Here is an 18,625-nt window from a genome sequence, read left to right as displayed (position 1 = left end):
TTTATGCAGAGCTCTCTGGGTAAGAAGTAGAAAAATGAATTACAGATTAGATAAGACTTGCCTCAGTTTGAAGGGGGCAGAGAGTGCCAACGGGAAGAACAGTTATTTCTTCTCTTATTTTTTTGTTCTTAGCATTTAATCATTATCTGATCAGTCCAACATTTACATATCTGCATTTGATTCTGCTCCTGCTTTGTCTCTTATACTAGAATAGCTATTTCTAACTTGTGTTCAGAAGATGAAGAGATGAATCTAGAAGAATTCATACAGGAAGATAATTCAGGTATTCCTGGCTCTCAGCAGTCTCTGGTAAAGGATGGTAATAATTCTGATTAACGACTAGGACCTGCAGACATGGTGTCTGACTCGAAGTAAGGGATGCAGGGACTGTGGCAGAGCAAAAGTGGTTTTAAGGTTACCCTGAAAGGAGGCTGGAGAGGGGCTGGCTGCTCCAGTGGCCGTGTTTTGGGTGTGTTGGCTGGAGGCCTCGTGTGGCCTGGTGGAGGGACATCACACTTTAGTGGAGAGGACAAGCCTGGCTCAGGAGGCCCAGCTTCCGGACTGGGCCCAGTCCTTTATTCCACCACCGTGGGCTGTCCTCTGTCCACCTTGGGCCGTCATCTGTTGTTCGAGCCTCCATTTATCTGTTGTTTGAGCTTCCATTTCTTCATCTATTGTGTTGGCCAAAAAATTCTTTTGGGTTTTTCCGTGGGTGTTTTTGGCCAACCCAATACCAGTGGAGTTGACGACGGCTTCTCAGCCTGTTTGTGTGAGGCTGAAGGATAAAGGGTGAGAGTTCTCAACCTTGGGTTGATACTTTTAGTTAAACAATTTTCTCCAGTCATAAAGCCACGCATCCGTGCTCAGATGTTCACAGTTCACTTGGCAAAGTTGACTCAAACGACTTCCATTTGCCTGGATTTTTACACGTACATTTCAGAGTAGCAAAAAAAAAAAAAGACTTAATTTGAGTTTGAGTTTTGCAATGTTTTATTGTAAGCTATAGTTAGGAACAAAGCTGAGCTATTTCCTGGGGGTAATTCTTCTTAAACCTCAATTATGAATAAACCTATTTTCAAATGTTTCAAGTCTACTGTAACTTTTCTCTAAATCAACTGCCTCAGAAGAGTTTTAAAAGTACTGACACAGGTTTTAAAGCTATTGGCGAGATCCCTCATTCTACCTGTTTAATTCTAGAGTGTTAGCAAATGGATGCGTATTGCCTCATCTTCCTTATAATCCAGCAAAAGCCTAAGAAGTGGCCTCACTGGCCATCACGACCATCAGCGATTCGCTCGCTCACGCGTCACGTTAACGCCTTCCTGCCCCTCAGCCTGCGTGCCCGGTGCGTGGACAGCCCTTTGCCCAGCTCGACCAGTTTCCCGCCTCTCCACCAGCGCCGTTGTTTTCCTAATGCCACGTCTCACTCACTGGCTTTTGTCTGGGTTACCACCTCCATTTCCAAACTACCTATTGTATCCATTTTGACTCCCTCAAACTCATGTCCACACTGTACAGAGGTCAAGGCTTCATATCTCATTATGCTTCCACTGATTTAAGCCCTTTAAAGGCTTTCCAAAACATTTAGGATCAAGACGATACCACCCTACGTGCCTGACGAGGCCCCACGTGGACTGACCTCTACTAGCCTCTCAGGCCTCACTTCACTCCAGGCTCCCTTTCATCTCCCGGCACGGGTTGAACGGGATGCCTTTGGCGGGATGCGTGCTGCCTCCAGTCTGCGTAGAGCCGTTGCATATCCTGTTTGCTCTGCCTAGAAGCCTTTCCTCCTCTCTTAACTCGTTCCTCCCCTCTGCCCTCATATCCCAGCTCAGCCGACACTTCACAAAGTCTTCTGCGACCCTCTTGACCACATCAAGCCTGAATCATGCGTTCCCATAGCATCACTGGCCCCTATACATCCACGCCTGCCACAGCTGCAATTTCCCGCTTATTTCTGTGTCTGTGTGACTTATATGGAGGCCAAGGGACTGTGTTTGGTTTGGCTCCTTTTAAGGAACTAGTGCCCGGAAGAGTGCTTGGCACACAGTAGGAGCTAGTGCACATCTGTGCCATGAGTGCGTGTTCTCAGAGAGTGTTCCGGCACGGGGGCTCATGCTTAGATCCCACTGAGAGCACATGTGATGCATAGGTGTTTATGATATAAATGGAAGTCACTGAAAGAGGCGACAGTGTTGATTTCAGCTTTCAGCTGTGTAGTAATTAATAACGCAAGTCCTGCTGGCATTTGAATAGGCATATGCCGCTTCTCGCTGGCGAACCCCTCAGGGACGGTAGATTACTCGTAAAGCTTTGCCCCTGTGGTTTAAACTCTTAAGTGGAGTCCACTTTATACACGGGCAGTGCTGGATTGTGAGGCAATTGAGCCTGCCTGTTTTTGTATTAGCTGCCATGATTTCTTGCTCCGTTTAGTCGGCAAATCCCTCCTGCAGAGCCTGTTGTCCGGTGTCTGTCCTGAATTTTCTAACAGTTCTCAACCACAGCAGAATTGAAAAATAAGACCTAACTGAAAGAGTTTTAAAATAGGGTAGGAAGAATGCATGTAGGTGCCGTTCTCTTAATTTCCTGGTGTTGGTGCTGCAGTGACTGCTCAAGTGTTGCCCCTGAAAACCAGGTGGTCAGTGGCCGTCCGGTAGTGTTAGAAGTGCGGTGGGAGCAGAGTCGGGTCAAGGCCGTAACTGTAGTTAGTTCTGCACAATGAGAAGCTGGATATTGATAAAGTGTGAATCCGTTCATGAATGCTTCGTAATTATGGTAGGAGGCAAGAATGACAACCCTCAATTACAGATTTTTTCAAATCTCACTGTTGACCTCAAACCCTTTTACCTTAATCAGGGCTTGGAAACAAGGACTCACAGAAGCATGTCATGAAAAGATGGACTGTGCATTTGTATAAATGCAACTACTGTATCACAATTAAGCAATACACACCCTGGCTGCTTGGTACCACCAGCAAAGTAAATAAAAGACGGTTTCGCTGCTCACAGTTTGGAGACGGAAGGACAGTGGAAGAACCACCATGGTTTGCCATTAAGGGATATAAACTTTAATGTCCAATTAGTAGTGGATGCTATTAGTGATATATTAAAATTACATTATGACTTAGGCCAGGCAAGTCAACATTCAGGATGTAAGTTAACTGATTCAGAGTAATTTGTTCGAATGCTCTTTTCTTGCATCACAACGTGGCCCTTCCACTGCTTGCATCAGAAGAGCCTGTTGTGTTAGCTCCTGCCTGGCCCTAAACTTTCCCTCTCTTCTCACCTCCTGGAGCTCATGGTTCTGAATCTTGGGGTTTAGACCGTAAGCATCAACATTTTAAACACGTTTCCAGGGTCATTCTTATGCCCAGTGAAGCTTGAGAATCACAGAATGATTTTTCAGGCCTGAGCCTGTTGTTAAGATTTGGTTGGGTTTTCTTCTGCCAGGGGGCAGTGTTCTCTGAAATATGGCTGGATTAATAAACCAAGCTGAAAGTTAATTTTAGTCTTTCTCATACACTTTGTTATTTACTGACCCGGCCACGAGTGACCTTATCCCCAAATCTTAAATACCAGCACGGGCGAACTGTCTTGATTTAGTTCTGTATAAAGGGGTTTGGACTCTATCTCAGTCATCTCAGTTGAATTTCTAGACGGGCAGTATGCATTGTCAGGCTTTGCAGCTGGCTCAGTCTTAGATAATGAGGGCTGAGTTTGTTTTACAGTTGATTGGGTGCCTGAGGTAGGGACTTGGGTCACCCCCCTGACAGTTAATTTGTAATGATGTCTTTCAGTTAAGGTCTTTGAGTGAAATTCTGTGTAACAGTGGTTAGGTGGTGTGTGTGTGTGTGTGTGTGTGTGTGTGTGTGTGTGTGTGAATGCGTTCTCTATGCACAGTGACCAGTAGTAGATAAAGTCCTTTGGCCGAATGGTTATCAGAAGAGAGGTGTTCAGTCCTCTTAGATAACTGGTAACAAGTGCTGTACAGAAGCCAGTTATGGGTCAGGCTGGGCTTCCCTGGTGGCTCAGACAGTAAGGAATCTGCCTGCAATCTGGAACTCAGGTTCGATCCCTGGGCTGGGAAGATCCCCTAGAGAAGGGCATGATAACTCACTCCAGTATTCTTGCCTGGAGAACCCCATGGACAGAGGAGCCTGGTGGGTTACAGTCCATGTGGTCTCAAAGAGGCGGACCCATCTAAGCGACTAACACACACAGTTCATTTCTCTGGCTATTACTCTTAAGACTTTTTTCCCCCTGCACAGCTACTCTGCAGGTCCAAACAACGAATGGATAATGTTCAGTTTCTGAGTCTAATCATTTTTCAAGGGGAGTGTTCACTGTCCTCAAGCTGGATTTCTACCATCAAATATCAGACAGATTCTGCAGCTGTTGGGCTCTGGTGAGGGCTGGCGAGGCTGGTGAGGGGGTTGGGGCAGTTTTCTTTCGGAGCCTTTGGCCATGTGGCATACAATGCAGTCACAGCATTGCCTTGATATTTCCCTTTTAGGCTGATAGTTTTCCTTTGTACAAGCCTGCATCTTGAAACTGAACATAAAGAGTAGAAAAATCTTACGTGGGGTTAACATCTTTCATAAGCCTTGCTAAACACCCGACCCCAAATCATTTCAGTATGGCGTACAGACTGAAGCCAGAGACTTCTGTAGAAAGACCCATCAGCCTGCCGTCTCTGTAAGAGTGCAGAATGGAAAGGCTTCGAGAGAGGCAGCTGAAAGCTTGGCACCGTGCTTCCTTTTTCTCAATTAGCTGTCACCGAATTCTGGAATATCTAATGAAACCCAGGCCTACTGTGCAGCCCACCGTAAGCAAGCTCTGGCTTTTGTGCTGTGGGGTTTTACTTGAGCAGAGCCCCAGCTTCCTTAGCCATTTGTTGCATAGTAAGCCCCCTGTTTGTTTACGTACACACATATGCTCTGCACAAGAGCTGTGGTCACCAGGTCTGGCCAGAGAAAAACCAGAGATAAGCGCTCCTCCCCCGTCTGAATCCTACCAGTGTATAGTATTTGAAGAACTTGCAGCTTTTGAGGGCTTGATTTCTTTTAGAAGTCCCCTGGTGGCTAGCTAGCTCAGTAAAAAGACTTTAAGCCTCACAATAGCATCAAAGGCACAGTGTTTGGTGGCTAGATGATAATTTATCTGGGGAAAAAACGTAAGGAAACAATTCTGTAGAGCTGAATTCTTGCTGCCACCGAGATGTCCTTTCTCAGTTCAGTCATTAGTAAAGCTTCCCCCCACCCCCGCCCCCGCCCCCGCCCCCGCCACATCCCACCCTCGCTGCTCCCCAGTCCCTCCGAAACAAAAAACCTGACGGTTTTTTCCGGAGGAAGAGGCAGGCAGATCTGAACTCATTTTATGCCTCCTCAGGAGGCAGGAGACCTCTGTGCGGCTTCACTGGCATCCCCAGGATTTTGATAAATGTTACTTCTGTAAACTCTAAGGACAACATGGGGAAGCAGAATGCTATCTCTTGTGTTTCGTTACAATCTTGGGAGGTTTCATCGTGGGAAATGTTTGAGGAGCCAGGAGTCGCTGAGAATGCGGCAGAAGGGACAGGGTCATTTATGCGACCAGAAAAATAAAGAAACGGGCCGGACAGAGGGTTAGCAGGTTTAGAAATTATAAAACTTTCCTTGTTTTTTTTAAAAACATGAAGTTGTGAGGTTGACTGCATTGAATAACTACATTGTTAAACCTTAAAAGCTTAAAGCTGGTAGAAACCCTTTTGTGGCTCTGTTTCATTTTTATCGGATAAAATGCATTTGGTTTCTTTTTTTAAAAAGCCATGTTTTCAGGAGGGAAGGAAAATGAACATGCAGGGTTATTGGCTACAGCAACATAAGAAACCCTTATGTTACCAGAGGAAGCCACTTGAAAGTGTCTGTGTGTCAGGGGAGGGGCTGAGCGGGGTGGAGAGGCGGAGAGGGATGTTTCAAGCTGCTTAGGCTCAGAGCTGCGATTTGCGAGCAAACTGTGATGAAATCGAGCTTTGGACAAATCAGAGGAGGCTGTCAACCTCCCAGGTGGGATTACTTGTAGTTAATAGACTGGACTCGGAGCCCCAAAAAGCAGCGCGTTCAGTGTAGGCACACAGAACACGCTGCCACAGGCTTTCCAAGAAGCCCTGCCATGGCCAGGAGAAGCTCATGCCAGCTCCATCAGGTAGGCGAAGGGGACAGTGACGGGGGAGTTGCTTTCTGATCTGAATTTTCTTTCTGCTTTTAAAATGAAGACAGCTCTACAGGGTGCGTTGGGAAAGCTGCAGGATTGGATGGTGATGTTGAAGTCATTTGCACTGCCTTGGTGGAATCCGATTCAGGCTTGTCTGGCTGCACTGACAGTCTGATCTCTTTCTTCTCTTAGGTAATATCTCTGTTCACTTTTGCTGTTGGTGTCAATATCTGCTTAGGATTCACAGCAAACCGAATTAAGAGGGCAGAAGGATGGGATGAAGGCCCTCCTACAGGTATGTGTAGCAGCTGTGCCCATCTTCAGTCCTTTTAAAATATTGAAAGTGATCACTGTCCACTCCTTAAGAAATGCACCTTTAATCTTGCAGTGCAACTAACTCATGCCGTCTCTGGAATCAAATCAGCTTTCTGCACAGTTCAGATGGGGGAACGTGGTTTAGAGAGAGAACATTTTATGAACTCTTCCTGCTGCTTTACTGACTGTTTAAATCTCTGTCCTCTGAATTTACACATGCTAAGGCAACAGTAAAGCTCTTGTGAACAGACAAGGCTGAAAAAGAAGTGGTGAGAACAGGTGCTGACTTGATAGTAGAGACATTGGGAGTGTAATTTGTTGTCATATGATAGGAGATCTAGCATTTGTGTCCAGAAAGTTCTGACCTTGAGAAAAAGAGGGATGGAAGTAAAAAACAAAAAATGGCAGGGAGCTGTTGTTATGAAAGTTCAGGACTATGAGATGAAGGTTTAACCTAAACAGGAAAAATAGGAGAGGAGGCGCTTAGAAGAGCTGATGAGAGTGGCTGCTCCCTGATTTTTCTTTTGGCCCGAGGAGAGGTCAGTTTTCAGTGTATCATGACTTAACTAGCAGAACTGGAGTGAAAGCGTTTCCTTTTACAATGTACCCTGTGCCATAAGCAGTATGGGAATTCTTATAAAGGAGCTCCTTGTGCAGGTCCAGGAGGCTTAACTGACCAGGTCTTAAGTAATGAGTTGGTTAATTTCCTGGAAATTGGAGCTGCTGATGGTTTTATAAAGAAAAATTACATATTAAGTAACGGGTACTCTAGGGGGCAATCTTTTCTTGACTTTTCCTGACATCTCAGCGTGTTTGTTGGCCTTCCTGTGCATTTTGTACTTCTCTGCACTGGATTTCTTGACCTGCCTCGTAAAAGACTGTCACCTGTCTCTCTTTAGCCAGCACGAGCATTTCTTAGCCAAGTTATGGTCCATGCATTGATGGAATTCTGAACCTTCCTTATTTCAAGCAAGTGACTTTTGAGTAAAGGCAAAAGAATCATATCAGAAGTGGTTTAGTGAATCCAAGTGGAGTGTGCTTGGGGTGAAAAGTAAGAAAATATAAGAAATCATAAAGATTGCACCCCCAGGGGACCAATGGACAAAATGAGCTGTCTTCTGTTGGGGAAGGGGAGGAAGGTGGACCCCTGGGCTGGAGGATCCTGTTTCTGTTGGTAACGAATGGTTGTCCCAGACAAGTGTAACTCCTGCTCACACTGCCTGTAACTGCTCAGACTGAAGAGCGAGGATCAGGCCTTTAGTTTGGCCATGGGGGCAAGCTTGAGAGCCCGCTGCTGGCTCTTTCCAGTGGACCCTCAAAGGAACTTTTTCCCCTTCTTTGTATCAATATATTACTTTGGCTAAAACTGATATTAAAAGCGATTTCTCTGATGAATGTTGTAAAATCAAGTTGCCCATTATTTTCAAAGTTGACTTTTTTTGTGGAAAATGGTCATGAAAGCCCTGGATTGGCGCCCTGGATGCGTCTCACTTGCCAGGTGGTCTTGGGGAAGTCACTTGTGAGTTCCATTTCCTTAGCTGTACAGTGGAGAACGGGCCTAGGTGATTTCCAGTTTTTCTTCTGGATTAAAAAAGAAAAACATGATTCTGTCTGTCTGTTTCATTGCCTTTTGAATGTGTGTACTCTCTGCAGGAGAACTTGAAAAATACAGACCAGATTTACTAATCCTCAAATATATTTTGTGTATAATAAATAATTTCCTTGCATTATTAAAAACAATTACAAGAATTAATGAGTCAATGCTACTTCTGGAAAAATAATATAAATTATCTCTAAATCTAGTATATTTCAGAATATTTGCTTCATGAATTATTAATCAAATCATTGATTACTTTTGGCCTTATGTTATCTTCTAAAATAACTTATTAGTGAAAATTCTACTGCTAGGAAGGATTAGTCTTGAGATACATGTGAGTCTGAGTTTGGGGATTTTGGTGTGCCTGACACTTTTTATTTTTAAATTTCTGTTGCTAGAGCTTACTGTTGTTGAGGCACTGTAATTGATTTCTCCTGAATGAAGGCCATGATGTGCTTTGGAAGCTGAGCAAACGCATAGTGCGGAGAGTCTAAGCATTTTCCCCTTTTAAATGTTGTGTGTGTCTGAGATGGCGCTTATGGTTGGCGATTCTGCCCGCAAAGCATACGCGGCAGAAAACCCTGGGTGAGCTGTCACACGCGCTTTAGAGAAGATGCTAGGAGGAAAGGCTGCCATGCTTACTGTCAACGACGCTTCCGTGTTCCAGAGTATTCCTGAGAAGCTTGGTGCTTCGAGATTGTTCTACCAAGCAGAAGGAACACAGAGGATATTGATGTATAGCCAGCTTCAGACTGACCAGGGCAAGACCTCTCATTCACTAGCATTCGGTTTCTTATTTAGGAAACGTAGTACCTCAGAGTCCTCAGCTGTAGCTGAGAACGTTCTGCACACATGCAGACTCTTGCTAGTGGACTGTGGTGGATGTTAGTTTCAAGGCTGTGGCCGTGCAAACTATTATAATTAATTAGCTGGCACACTTGATAGCTGGATTTTTTGTTAGGATGTGGTGATCTATTGGAAGTCATGGTAAAATAAGATTTCTTTTAGATTGTAGATTTATTAGAGGGTATGAAATGAGCAGAACTGATCACAAGTCTGCTGGGTAAATATCACGGACCATCAGGTACATGAGATGCCGGGAATAAATCTTCAGAGGGAACGTAAAGAATACGTGCGATTCAGTTTGACATTCTTGTCCCGCATCTGATGCAGCCAGCTTGATTTACCTCTAAAGTTGAAAGAGAATTTGTGTGTGTGCAGGTGACACTCACAGAATGTGCTTATGTGTATGTTTTTGTGTGATGGTGGAATCTATTTCACTGGAGTTGGTGACGGATACTTTTCCAGTCTCTGGGTGGAAATGGGATCTCCTGTGAGAGAAGCAACTTCATACTTGAAAGACAAAGGGAAGTGGGTAAGCTTGTAAATAACTGGCTAACAGAGACTTGAAAGCTTTGTTCAAGTCATCATCTTTTTAAGTGGCTTGAGAGTTTAAAAGTACGAGAATGCAGGTGAATTCATGGGGAAATGTGAAATGAAGAGTGTCACTGACAATTTTACAAGTAAACCTTTGCTTTGTGAATCCTGGAGAAAGCAGATAATGGTGACAGGAGTGAGAAGGTTCACGTTCATTTGGTAGCTTTGGGCATCTCATCCTACAACGCAAGGGCACTTAAATGATAAGGCAATAGCTTGGAGGAACTGCAAAGCTGACAGGTGACTGTCATCAGCCGTTACTCTGCAAGGAAATTAGAAGGACTATCACGTCCTGGGACTTTATGTTAAATCTAATATTGAAACCAGAAGGCATTTAAGTCAGTGGAACACAATGATCTGAATTAGCATTGAAAGAAGAGCGTGGATTTTTCAGTTCTTTGTAATATGGCACTTAGGTGCAGTGATTTTTCATGTATCTTAGAACTATACAAACACTCTGTGGTGACCTTCATGGGAAGGAAATCCAAAACAGAGGGGATATATGAGAACATATAGCTGATTCAGTGTGGCAGCCTGGATGGGAGGGGACTTGGGGGAGAAAGGATGCATGTACATGTATGGCTGAGGCCCTTGGCTCTCCACCTGAAACTATCACAACCTTTTCTTGGGAGGGGACCCAGGGAGTCGAGTTCCATGTTTATTGTTGTACATATATATATATATATATATATATATATTCTGTGTATACAGAGATAATTTTCTTTCTCAGAAGTATTTAAAAATTGATTAACCTTCAGTCTACAAAAAATACCTACTCTGCATGATAGAAAAATCGCTCCTATAAGTTCAAACTGATTTATGCCCCAAACTTTCCCCAAAACGTCTCAAATTCCTGGTGACTCAGACAGTCAAGAATCTGCCTGTAATGCAGGAGACCCGGGTTCGATCCCTGGGTCAGGAAGATCCCCTGGAGGAGGGCATGGCAACCCACTTTAGTATTCTTGCCTGTAGAATCCCCATGGACAGAGGAGCCTGGTGGGCTACAGTCCATGGGGTCACAAAGAGTCTGACACGACTAAGTGACTTTCACTTTCCCCAACATACACAATACGAAGCAACATATTGAATCTTCGTGTAGAAGGTGGGCCATGTGGAGGATGGAGGGGCACAGGGCCACACGTGCTCATGCGCTCGTGCACACACGCACCCCCTCACGCGCGTGCCCCCGCTCAGCAGCGGCCTGAGTGCCGGGGTCTGGCTGGCCCCGTGCTCAGGGGGCAGGCCCAGCAGCCCTGTATCGCAGCGCTGGTAACTGGCCATGCTCCCCCACACACAGGGAGTTCTAAAGGAAATTCAGCCTTGCCTACAGCTGAAACCAACACAGTGTCGTAAAGCACCTCTGTGCGACTCTTTGCGACCCCGTGGACTGTACCTCACCAGACTCCTCCATCCATGGAATTTTCCAGGCAAGAATACTGGAGCAGGTTGCCATTTCCTACCCCAAGGGATCTTCCCGACCCGGGGATCTAACCCATGTCTCTCGCATCTCCGGCACTGGCAGGTGGATTCTTTACCACTGAGCCACCTGGGAAGACATTAATTTACAAAAGGGAAAGGAGTGAATTCAGACTAAAATTTTATTGTGAACCTAATAAAACTTGTTCCAATTTCTGTTGAAAAGCATAGTAAATAGTAGGCAAAACCTGCTAAGCAAAAAAATGTCCAAATGATATAAGCACACATTGTAATAGTAAACTTTTAAAATAATTTCTTTAAAATGGGTATTTTGCAGATTGTCTTCAAAAAATAAATTTAGTTTATATTCCAGATGATTTTTATGCATTGCTTATCATAATTGTATGCTATAGAAAGGGGCACTAACTATTCTCTAATTTTCAAATTTCATAAAAATTAAAGACTAAAATTGACAAGCAAAAAAAACCAAAAAACAAAAAAACAGAATCTTCTATCTTGTTGCATTAACCAGAAATCACCATCTTTAATAAAGTTCAACATAGCTTATATCTTCCCAAATCATGTCTTAAAAAGAACATGTAAAATTCAGAGCTTATGTGCATAATTTGAAAAATCCTTTGTTAATGATAATGATATTGTAGCTACAATCAGATGATCTAAAATTGTAGCTGGGCCTTTGCTAGCTTAAGTTAGGCCTAGGGTTCTTTTTTTAAAAACAACTTTTAATTTTATACTGGAGTATAAAAGTATTGTGATCCTTTCAGGCGGATAGCAAAGGGACTTAGCCATGCATATACACGTACCCATTCTCCCCCAAAGTCCCTCCCGTCCAGGCTGCCACACAACACTGAGTAGGGTCCCCTGTGCCATGCAGTGGAGCACTACACAAGTGAAATTAAACGCCTAAGTTTTATTCAAATCATCTGGAAATCTGTTTTCTTGTAGTTTACGAGGTCTTTCTACATGAGGACATGGCATTTAAAAACACACTGAAAAAGTATGGAATTCTGAGGGCTTCCCTGGTGTTCAGATGGTAAAGAATCCACCTGCAGGGCAGGTGACCCGGGTTCAACCCTGAGTTGGGAAGGTCCCCTGGAGGAGGGAATGGCACCCCACTCCAGGATTCGTGCCTGGGGAAGCCTGTGGACAGAGGAGCCTGGTGGGCTGTCTTCCATGGGGTCTCAAAGAGTCGGACACGACTCAGCGACTTTCTCTTTCACTAGAGTTCTGATCGCCCAACCAGGAAAAATGAGGATAATATTGCCTCTTTGTCTGAAAAGATTCTTGAAAACAAACGTGCCATACTAAGACTGATAAGAATACAAGGTGTTGAGTGTATGCTGATACACTGCATTTATCTCCAAATTTGTTTTAAGGCCAGGGTCTCCATTTTTACCTCATCAAATTGACAGTATCTGCTATATAAAATACTGTTCATTGTTTGGTAGCAGACTTATACTACTGACTATGATCATACATGTTATTTGAGTGATTTACAATTGAAGTTAGACTCAAATTTCATTGAAACCATCTAGAAACCTGTTTCCTTGTAGTTGGTGGGATCTTGCTACATGAGGATGTTGTATTTACGAACACATTGAAAGTACAGGTGTTTGAAAACTTCCCAGGTGGACCTATTAATTTAAAAAGTTGTCTATGAAATCTGGTTCAGAAGCTGTGAAGAAGAGAGCCTAATGATGCTGTAAGGTAAGGTAAGGTAAGGTGAAGTCGCTCAGTCCTGTCCGACTCTTTGCGACCCTGTGAACTGTAACCTACCAGGCTCCTCTGTCCATGGGATTCTCCAGGCAAGAATACTGGAGTGGGTTGCCATTTCCTTCTCCAGGGGATCTTCCTGAGCCAGGGATCGAACCCAGGTCTCCCGCATTGGAGGCAGACACTTTAACCTCTGAGCCACCAGGGAAGCAATGATGCTGTAGTAATGGATATTTATAGAAAGTGATGTATTTAGGAAGTGGAGATACTGACACACAGGCCTGTATTAAGTGCTGCTTTCCAAGAGATGAGGTCAAGACTATCGAGGAAAAATGGCAACTCAGTGCAAGAAAGTAGGACCAGAAAGAGCACATCGTATACTCCAGAAGAGGCGTTAGACGGGACTTCACTCTTGAGTTGGCCGGCATCTTGGTTGTCATCCACGTTGTCGGCCTTTTTTCCTTGTATTTTATGCTTCAGACAAGGCAGGCGGACACCGGAGAGCCAGGTCTGTCCCAGTGCTCTTGGAAAGGAGGCGGCTTACTCACTGTCTGTTTCATTTCAAGACTTGCCTCTCAACTTTCAGGAAACCCTCAGGCTGAGAACCATGGAAAATGGGAGGAACAGAGAGCGGGTCACAGCACAAACTCTGAATGCAGGACCAGACAAAACTGAGAGGACTCGTCCAGCTTTAGGCTGGGCTAAGCATTTTCAAACTTAAACACAGCCTCCCGCACTGGCCATCGTCCAAATCTGAAAACTTCCATTTTGCAGAGAGATTTGGTGGGAAATGTGATTGGGAGTCCAAGATGAAATAATGTGTAGGTCACAACTCTTATCATGAATTAGGTTGTTTCGAATAGTCTAACATTATCAATAATTTTTTTTTCCGTGCATAAATGGCACCAGATTTCCACAGTGCTACCTCTGTGTAGGTATGGTAAGACGGAATGTTTTAGAAAGAACGTTTACTTAGCTAAGTAAAAATAATTTCACTTGTTTCTATCAGAATTATGAGTTTGAATGCGATAAATCCAATTTTACATGGGTGGGTTTTTAAAATCATGAAATTGCATTCTGGGAAAAGTAAGAAACGTACAGCATTGTTTTTATGTACATCACATATACATATATTTTAAAATTTAAAGTCTGTTTAAAGGAAACTTCTATCTGTGTAGACCTGTGACATTTATTTTTTAAGCTTCTGGAACTGACTTGTTCCTTTGAAGTAAAACAGTATCATTTAAATATGTAATTCAAAAGGCAGAATAGCATTTGAATTTCATAAAAGTGCTGGCAAGTGCCTCATATGACGTTTCAAACCCCCATCACACTTAGGACAGATTTGTTTTTAATTTATTTTTAATTGGAGAATAATTGCTTTCTGGTGTCATGCTGGCTTCTGCCGCACAGCAGTGTGAACCGGCCCTGAGTGTCCACAGGCCCCGCCCCATGCACCCCGCTCCCCGCCCACCCCTACGCCCACCCCCAGCAGTGTGAACCGGCCCTGAGCGTCTGCAGGCCCCGCCCCACCCCAGCAGTGAGAACTGGCCGAGTGTCCGCAGGCCCTGCCCGCGTGCACCTCGCTCCCACCGCCGCGTTGCACCCTCTAGGGGTCACAGCACCGGCTGAGCTCCCTGAGTTACGCAGCGACTTCCCCCTGGCTGTCTGCTTTACCTGCCGTCGCGCCTGTGTTTCATGCCCCTCTCTCAGTCCGCCTCACCTCTCCCCCGGCTGTGTCCACGTCTGCGGCTTTGTTCCTGCCCTGCAAATAGGTTCAGGCACCGTTCTCCCAGATTCCATATCTGTTGTTATATGGTATTCGTTTTTCTCTTTCTGACCTACTTCACTCAGTACAGAGTTTGTTTCCTTGTTGTCTTTCTCGTTAGTTCTGAAGTTTTTAGTTCTGATAAAGGAAGGCTGTACAGATTTTAGAATTCAGGTGTATAAGAAGAAGTCAGAGAATCCTTCCATATCTGACTATTGAATCAGGTACAAGAAGAGGAGCAGTTGTAAAACCTGAGCTGGGCCTGGTGCCGGGCGAGGGGCCCAGGACCTGGGTGGGATGAAAAAGCAGAGTCTCCTGCCAACACAGGAGATCCGGGTTCGATTCCTGGGTCAGGGAGATCCTCTGGAGAAGGAAATAGTAACCCACTCCAGTACTCTTGCCTGGAAAATCCCATGGACGGAGGAGCCTGGAGGGCTCCAGTCCATGGGGGTTGCAGGAGCCGTACACACTTACTTGGCAGCTAAGCAACAACAATCCCTAATCCACACCAGCCCAGAAATTCACTCTTATTTGAAAGCTGTTAGTGACCCCAAATTGAGTGCAATACTTTTCATGAGCTGTATCTTTGCATTATGAGTGTAAGAGCAACTCTTTCTTACCAAAGCTGTCTTCAGTTTAAGGGTTGGCAAGGAAGGTGACAATTGGATAGGGGCAAGCTATTGTGTGAAATTCAATTATTTTCAAAAGCAAAGTGAGTGATAAACTTAGTAACTATTGTTGGAAGGAAGGAGTAAAAATCACTTTGATAGAATGAATGGAGAAAGGGTTAAAATGATTAGAAATTCATACAAATCTTTTGAAAGTAAAAATAAGAAAAAGGAAGAGAGTATGATGAGGGAAAAGCAGAGGGCGTGAATGGAGGAAAATACGTGCTGGCTGAGATGCCCCAAAGGACGCGTGAGCATCTGCGAACAATGTGCCTTTGAAGCTCTTCTGATCATCCCAGCTCTAAGGCTAGCTAAGTGTGCTTATATACACAGCTCATGAGCACAAATTCTACCCAGAATTTATCATGATAGATGGATGCTGGAATGATTCTAAGCAGTATCCTTATAAAAAGCATGTTTCCGTTATAGGCATTTTTCTTACATTCGCTGAGGGGCTTTATTTTTCCTTTCTCTGCTGCTCAGTCCTCCTCCTCTCATAGTTCCTCGGGGTTCAGCGTGTCTGTTCATTGGCTGGGCAAAGTCTATAGAAAAATGTGGTTTGTGAACCAGAGGTAAGGCATTGCCTTGGAAACCTGATATTATTTCTTCAGCTGAACGGGGGTGATTTGTATGTCTTTGAATATCCCAGAATCAACCATGCAAAAGCGTTTCGCCTCTCGTGGTCAGGTGAGTCTGTTTGCTTTAGTTAGACTGATCTAATGCCGTCCAGGTCAGGATTGGGCGACTCAGACTTGAAAGAGGACAAAGGACTAACAGATGAACGGGATGTTCAGATAAACGGCTTTGGTGAACCTAGAAATGCCATTAGATGTCTGTTCTCTCCCTGCCTCTGGTGTTTTCTTGATTTCACAAGTAATGGATTCTGCTTATTAAAAAAATGGAAAATTCATAAACATAAACAAGGAACTAAAATAACATAAACTTTGTAGAATATTTATATATTGTGTAATATATCCTTCACGCACAGAAGTTCACATGCACGTCTACTCACACACGTATAGGTATATGTTGTATGTAGACGTGAGAAGGAGAAGTGAGCAAGCAGAACATCAAAAAGCAAAAAGACATTTGTAAAACAGAAGTTTCAAATTGCAGAAAAGTAAGACGTTTCCTTGCTTTTTCTCTTTCTCATTTCTCCAGAAATAATTTCTGTAAAGAATTTTTCCAGTGAAAGCAGGTGTGATGCACACTGGCGTGCGCTGTGTGCTCACGTCCGACCCTGGCGGCCCCATGGACTGTGGCCCTCCGGCCCCTCTGCCGCGGGGTTTCCCAGGCAGGAATCCCGGGGTGGGTGTCGTGTCCTCCTGCAGATTGACCCCAGTACCGGTCTCGACGCTCTGTCCCCACCCACCCTCTCATCTCCAGCGTGGCCTCTGACTTTATCTCATGTTTGTCTCTACCTTCACTGCTTTCTCCGTCTCTGTTTCTAACAGAAAATGTAATGCGTACATTTACTGCTGGGGCTTCCGTGGGGCCTCGGATGGTAAAGAATCTGCCTGCAATTCAGGAGACCTGGGTTCGGTCCCTGGGTCGACCAGGACAACTTTCCATGCTTTGCTGTATAAAAAAACATGTTTATCCATTTTGTAGCTCTTTCCATACTAGCCTGTGCAGATCTGACTTGCTTTGTAAGCTAGGATGAGGATTCTGCTTAATTTTTCCAGCCAGCCTGTTACCCTAGCACTACTCACCAATTAATTTTCTTCACTCCGTGATTAACCCTTTCTTTCTCCAAGGTTGCAGAGATTAACCCTTTCTTTCTCCAAGGTTGCAGAGATTAACCCTTTCTTTCTCCAAGGTTGCAGAGTTCACGCTCGCATAGCTCTAGTTACATATGGAGGCTTCATGGCAGGAAGAGATCTTGAAAGTCTTCTATTTCGACCCCGTCTGTTGAGACTGTTCTCGGAACATTTCGGCTCAGTCTTCCTGTTGCAGCTGTAAGAATCCTGCCTGCCAATGCGGGAGATGGAAGAAACACAGGCTCGATTCCTGGGTCAGGAAGATCGCCCGGACTAGGAAATGGCAGCCCATTCCAGTATTCCTGCCTGGAAAATCCCATGGACAGAGGAGACTGGTGGGTTACAGGCCATGGGTCACAAAGAGTTGGACACGGCTGAGCAACTGAGCATGCCTGCACATTCCTTACAAAAACTGTGGATTTTTGAACAGAGGAATGAACACTTCTAAGTGTAGACTTCAAAGGACTGGTCTCTGTTGGCATCACAACATCCACAGAAACACAGATTTGTAGTAATAATCACTGTAAATAGGAGTAAAACCAGGAGCCAACATTCGTTACTTTCTATATGGCTGACACCTTGCCCACTACCTCGTTTAATTCACATGACAGCCTCCAGTTACTTTTATTGGTCTCCCCGCTCTACCGGTGAGGAAACTGGCGCAGAGGGCCTGCCGAGGTTCACAGCCAGCAGGAGATGGAGCCAGGCTGCTCAGCTCGAGTCTGCCTGCATGACCGCGCTCTTCTGCCCAGGGCCTCCCTGCCAGAGTGACGCAACGGAAGGTTGCTCAGTCGTACGACTCTCTGTGACCCCATGGACCGTAGCCTGCCAGGCTCCTCTGTCCATGGAGTTCTCCAGGCCAGAATACTAGAGTGGGTAGCCTTTCCCACTCCAGGGGATCTTCCCAAACCAGGGACTGAACCCAAGTCTCCCGCATCGCGGGCGGATTCTTTCCTGTCTGAGCCGCCGGGGAAGCCCCATGGTGACATGACCTGCGCCCTAATCCCATCGCCCTTGTCTCTTGTCTCTCGCAGTGTTGTCAGACTCCCCCTCGATCAACATCTCTGGATCTTGCAAGGGCAGATGCTTTGAACTTCAAGAGGCTGGACCCCCTGACTGCCGGTGCGACAACCTGTGTAAGAGCTACAGCAGCTGCTGCCTTGACTTCGATGAGCTCTGCTTGAAGACAGGTGCGTAACTTTTGAATCCTCTCTAGTCTTGGTTCGCTGGCTTAATGACCCCCTGCTGTTGAGCAGCCTGCCACCGCCACCCTGCTTTGGACAAACCAAGCTGGGGGATTTAGTTTTGTTCCTGGAGTCACCGCCAGTTGCGTTATGAGCCCACCGTGTATGACCGTTGCGTCCACACAAGACTCAGCCCAGAGAGAATTCTTCGCAGCTGCAGTCATCATTTTCTAGTTTGGGGTGTTTATGACCAGTCACTTTCTCTTTCATCTTTGTGATTTCTATCTCTTGCTGCCCCTCACTCACTGCTAGCACACCTAGACTGAAATTTTGCACGTTCTTAAAGTCTTGGGCTCTTCTGGGGCGTCTGTTTTAACTGTATTATTTTGCTTGCCTGCTCAATTTCTAACACTGGCTTTGTTTCATCTTATTGTATAGTGACTATGCGTCTACTCTGAGGTCAATTACTTCTTCTCAGTGGAAGTCTAAAATCATTTTAGAATTCTTCTTGGGGTTGCATGCTCAAGGCAGCTCTAGAATCTTCCTCTACACGTG

The 18,625-nt window shown here is 45.0% G+C and overlaps 1 protein-coding gene across 19 annotated transcripts in view; it reads left to right on the top strand.

The window, feature by feature from the left end:
* ENPP2 (ectonucleotide pyrophosphatase/phosphodiesterase 2) overlaps positions 1–18,625 on the top strand; it is a 149,645-nt gene that overhangs the window by 52,284 nt on the left and 78,736 nt on the right. For 15 of the 19 annotated variants that reach the window (XM_069600741.1, XM_069600736.1, XM_069600740.1 and 12 more), the window contains 2 exons: positions 6,384–6,486; positions 17,921–18,076. In XM_069600741.1, the coding sequence (XP_069456842.1) occupies positions 6,384–6,486; positions 17,921–18,076 (259 nt within the window). Of the gene's footprint in view, positions 1–4,488; positions 6,183–6,383; positions 6,487–17,920; positions 18,077–18,625 lie in introns of those variants that run through there. The other 4 variants (XM_069600737.1, XM_069600732.1, XM_069600726.1 and 1 more) reach the window with 2 other exon arrangements.

The sequence above is a fragment of the Ovis canadensis genome, chromosome 9, assembly GCF_042477335.2.
Source record: "Ovis canadensis isolate MfBH-ARS-UI-01 breed Bighorn chromosome 9, ARS-UI_OviCan_v2, whole genome shotgun sequence".
NCBI classification, from domain to species: Eukaryota; Metazoa; Chordata; class Mammalia; order Artiodactyla; family Bovidae; genus Ovis; species Ovis canadensis.
Note: the sequence above shows the minus strand (reverse complement) of the source record. Positions and strands in the feature narration are given on the sequence as shown.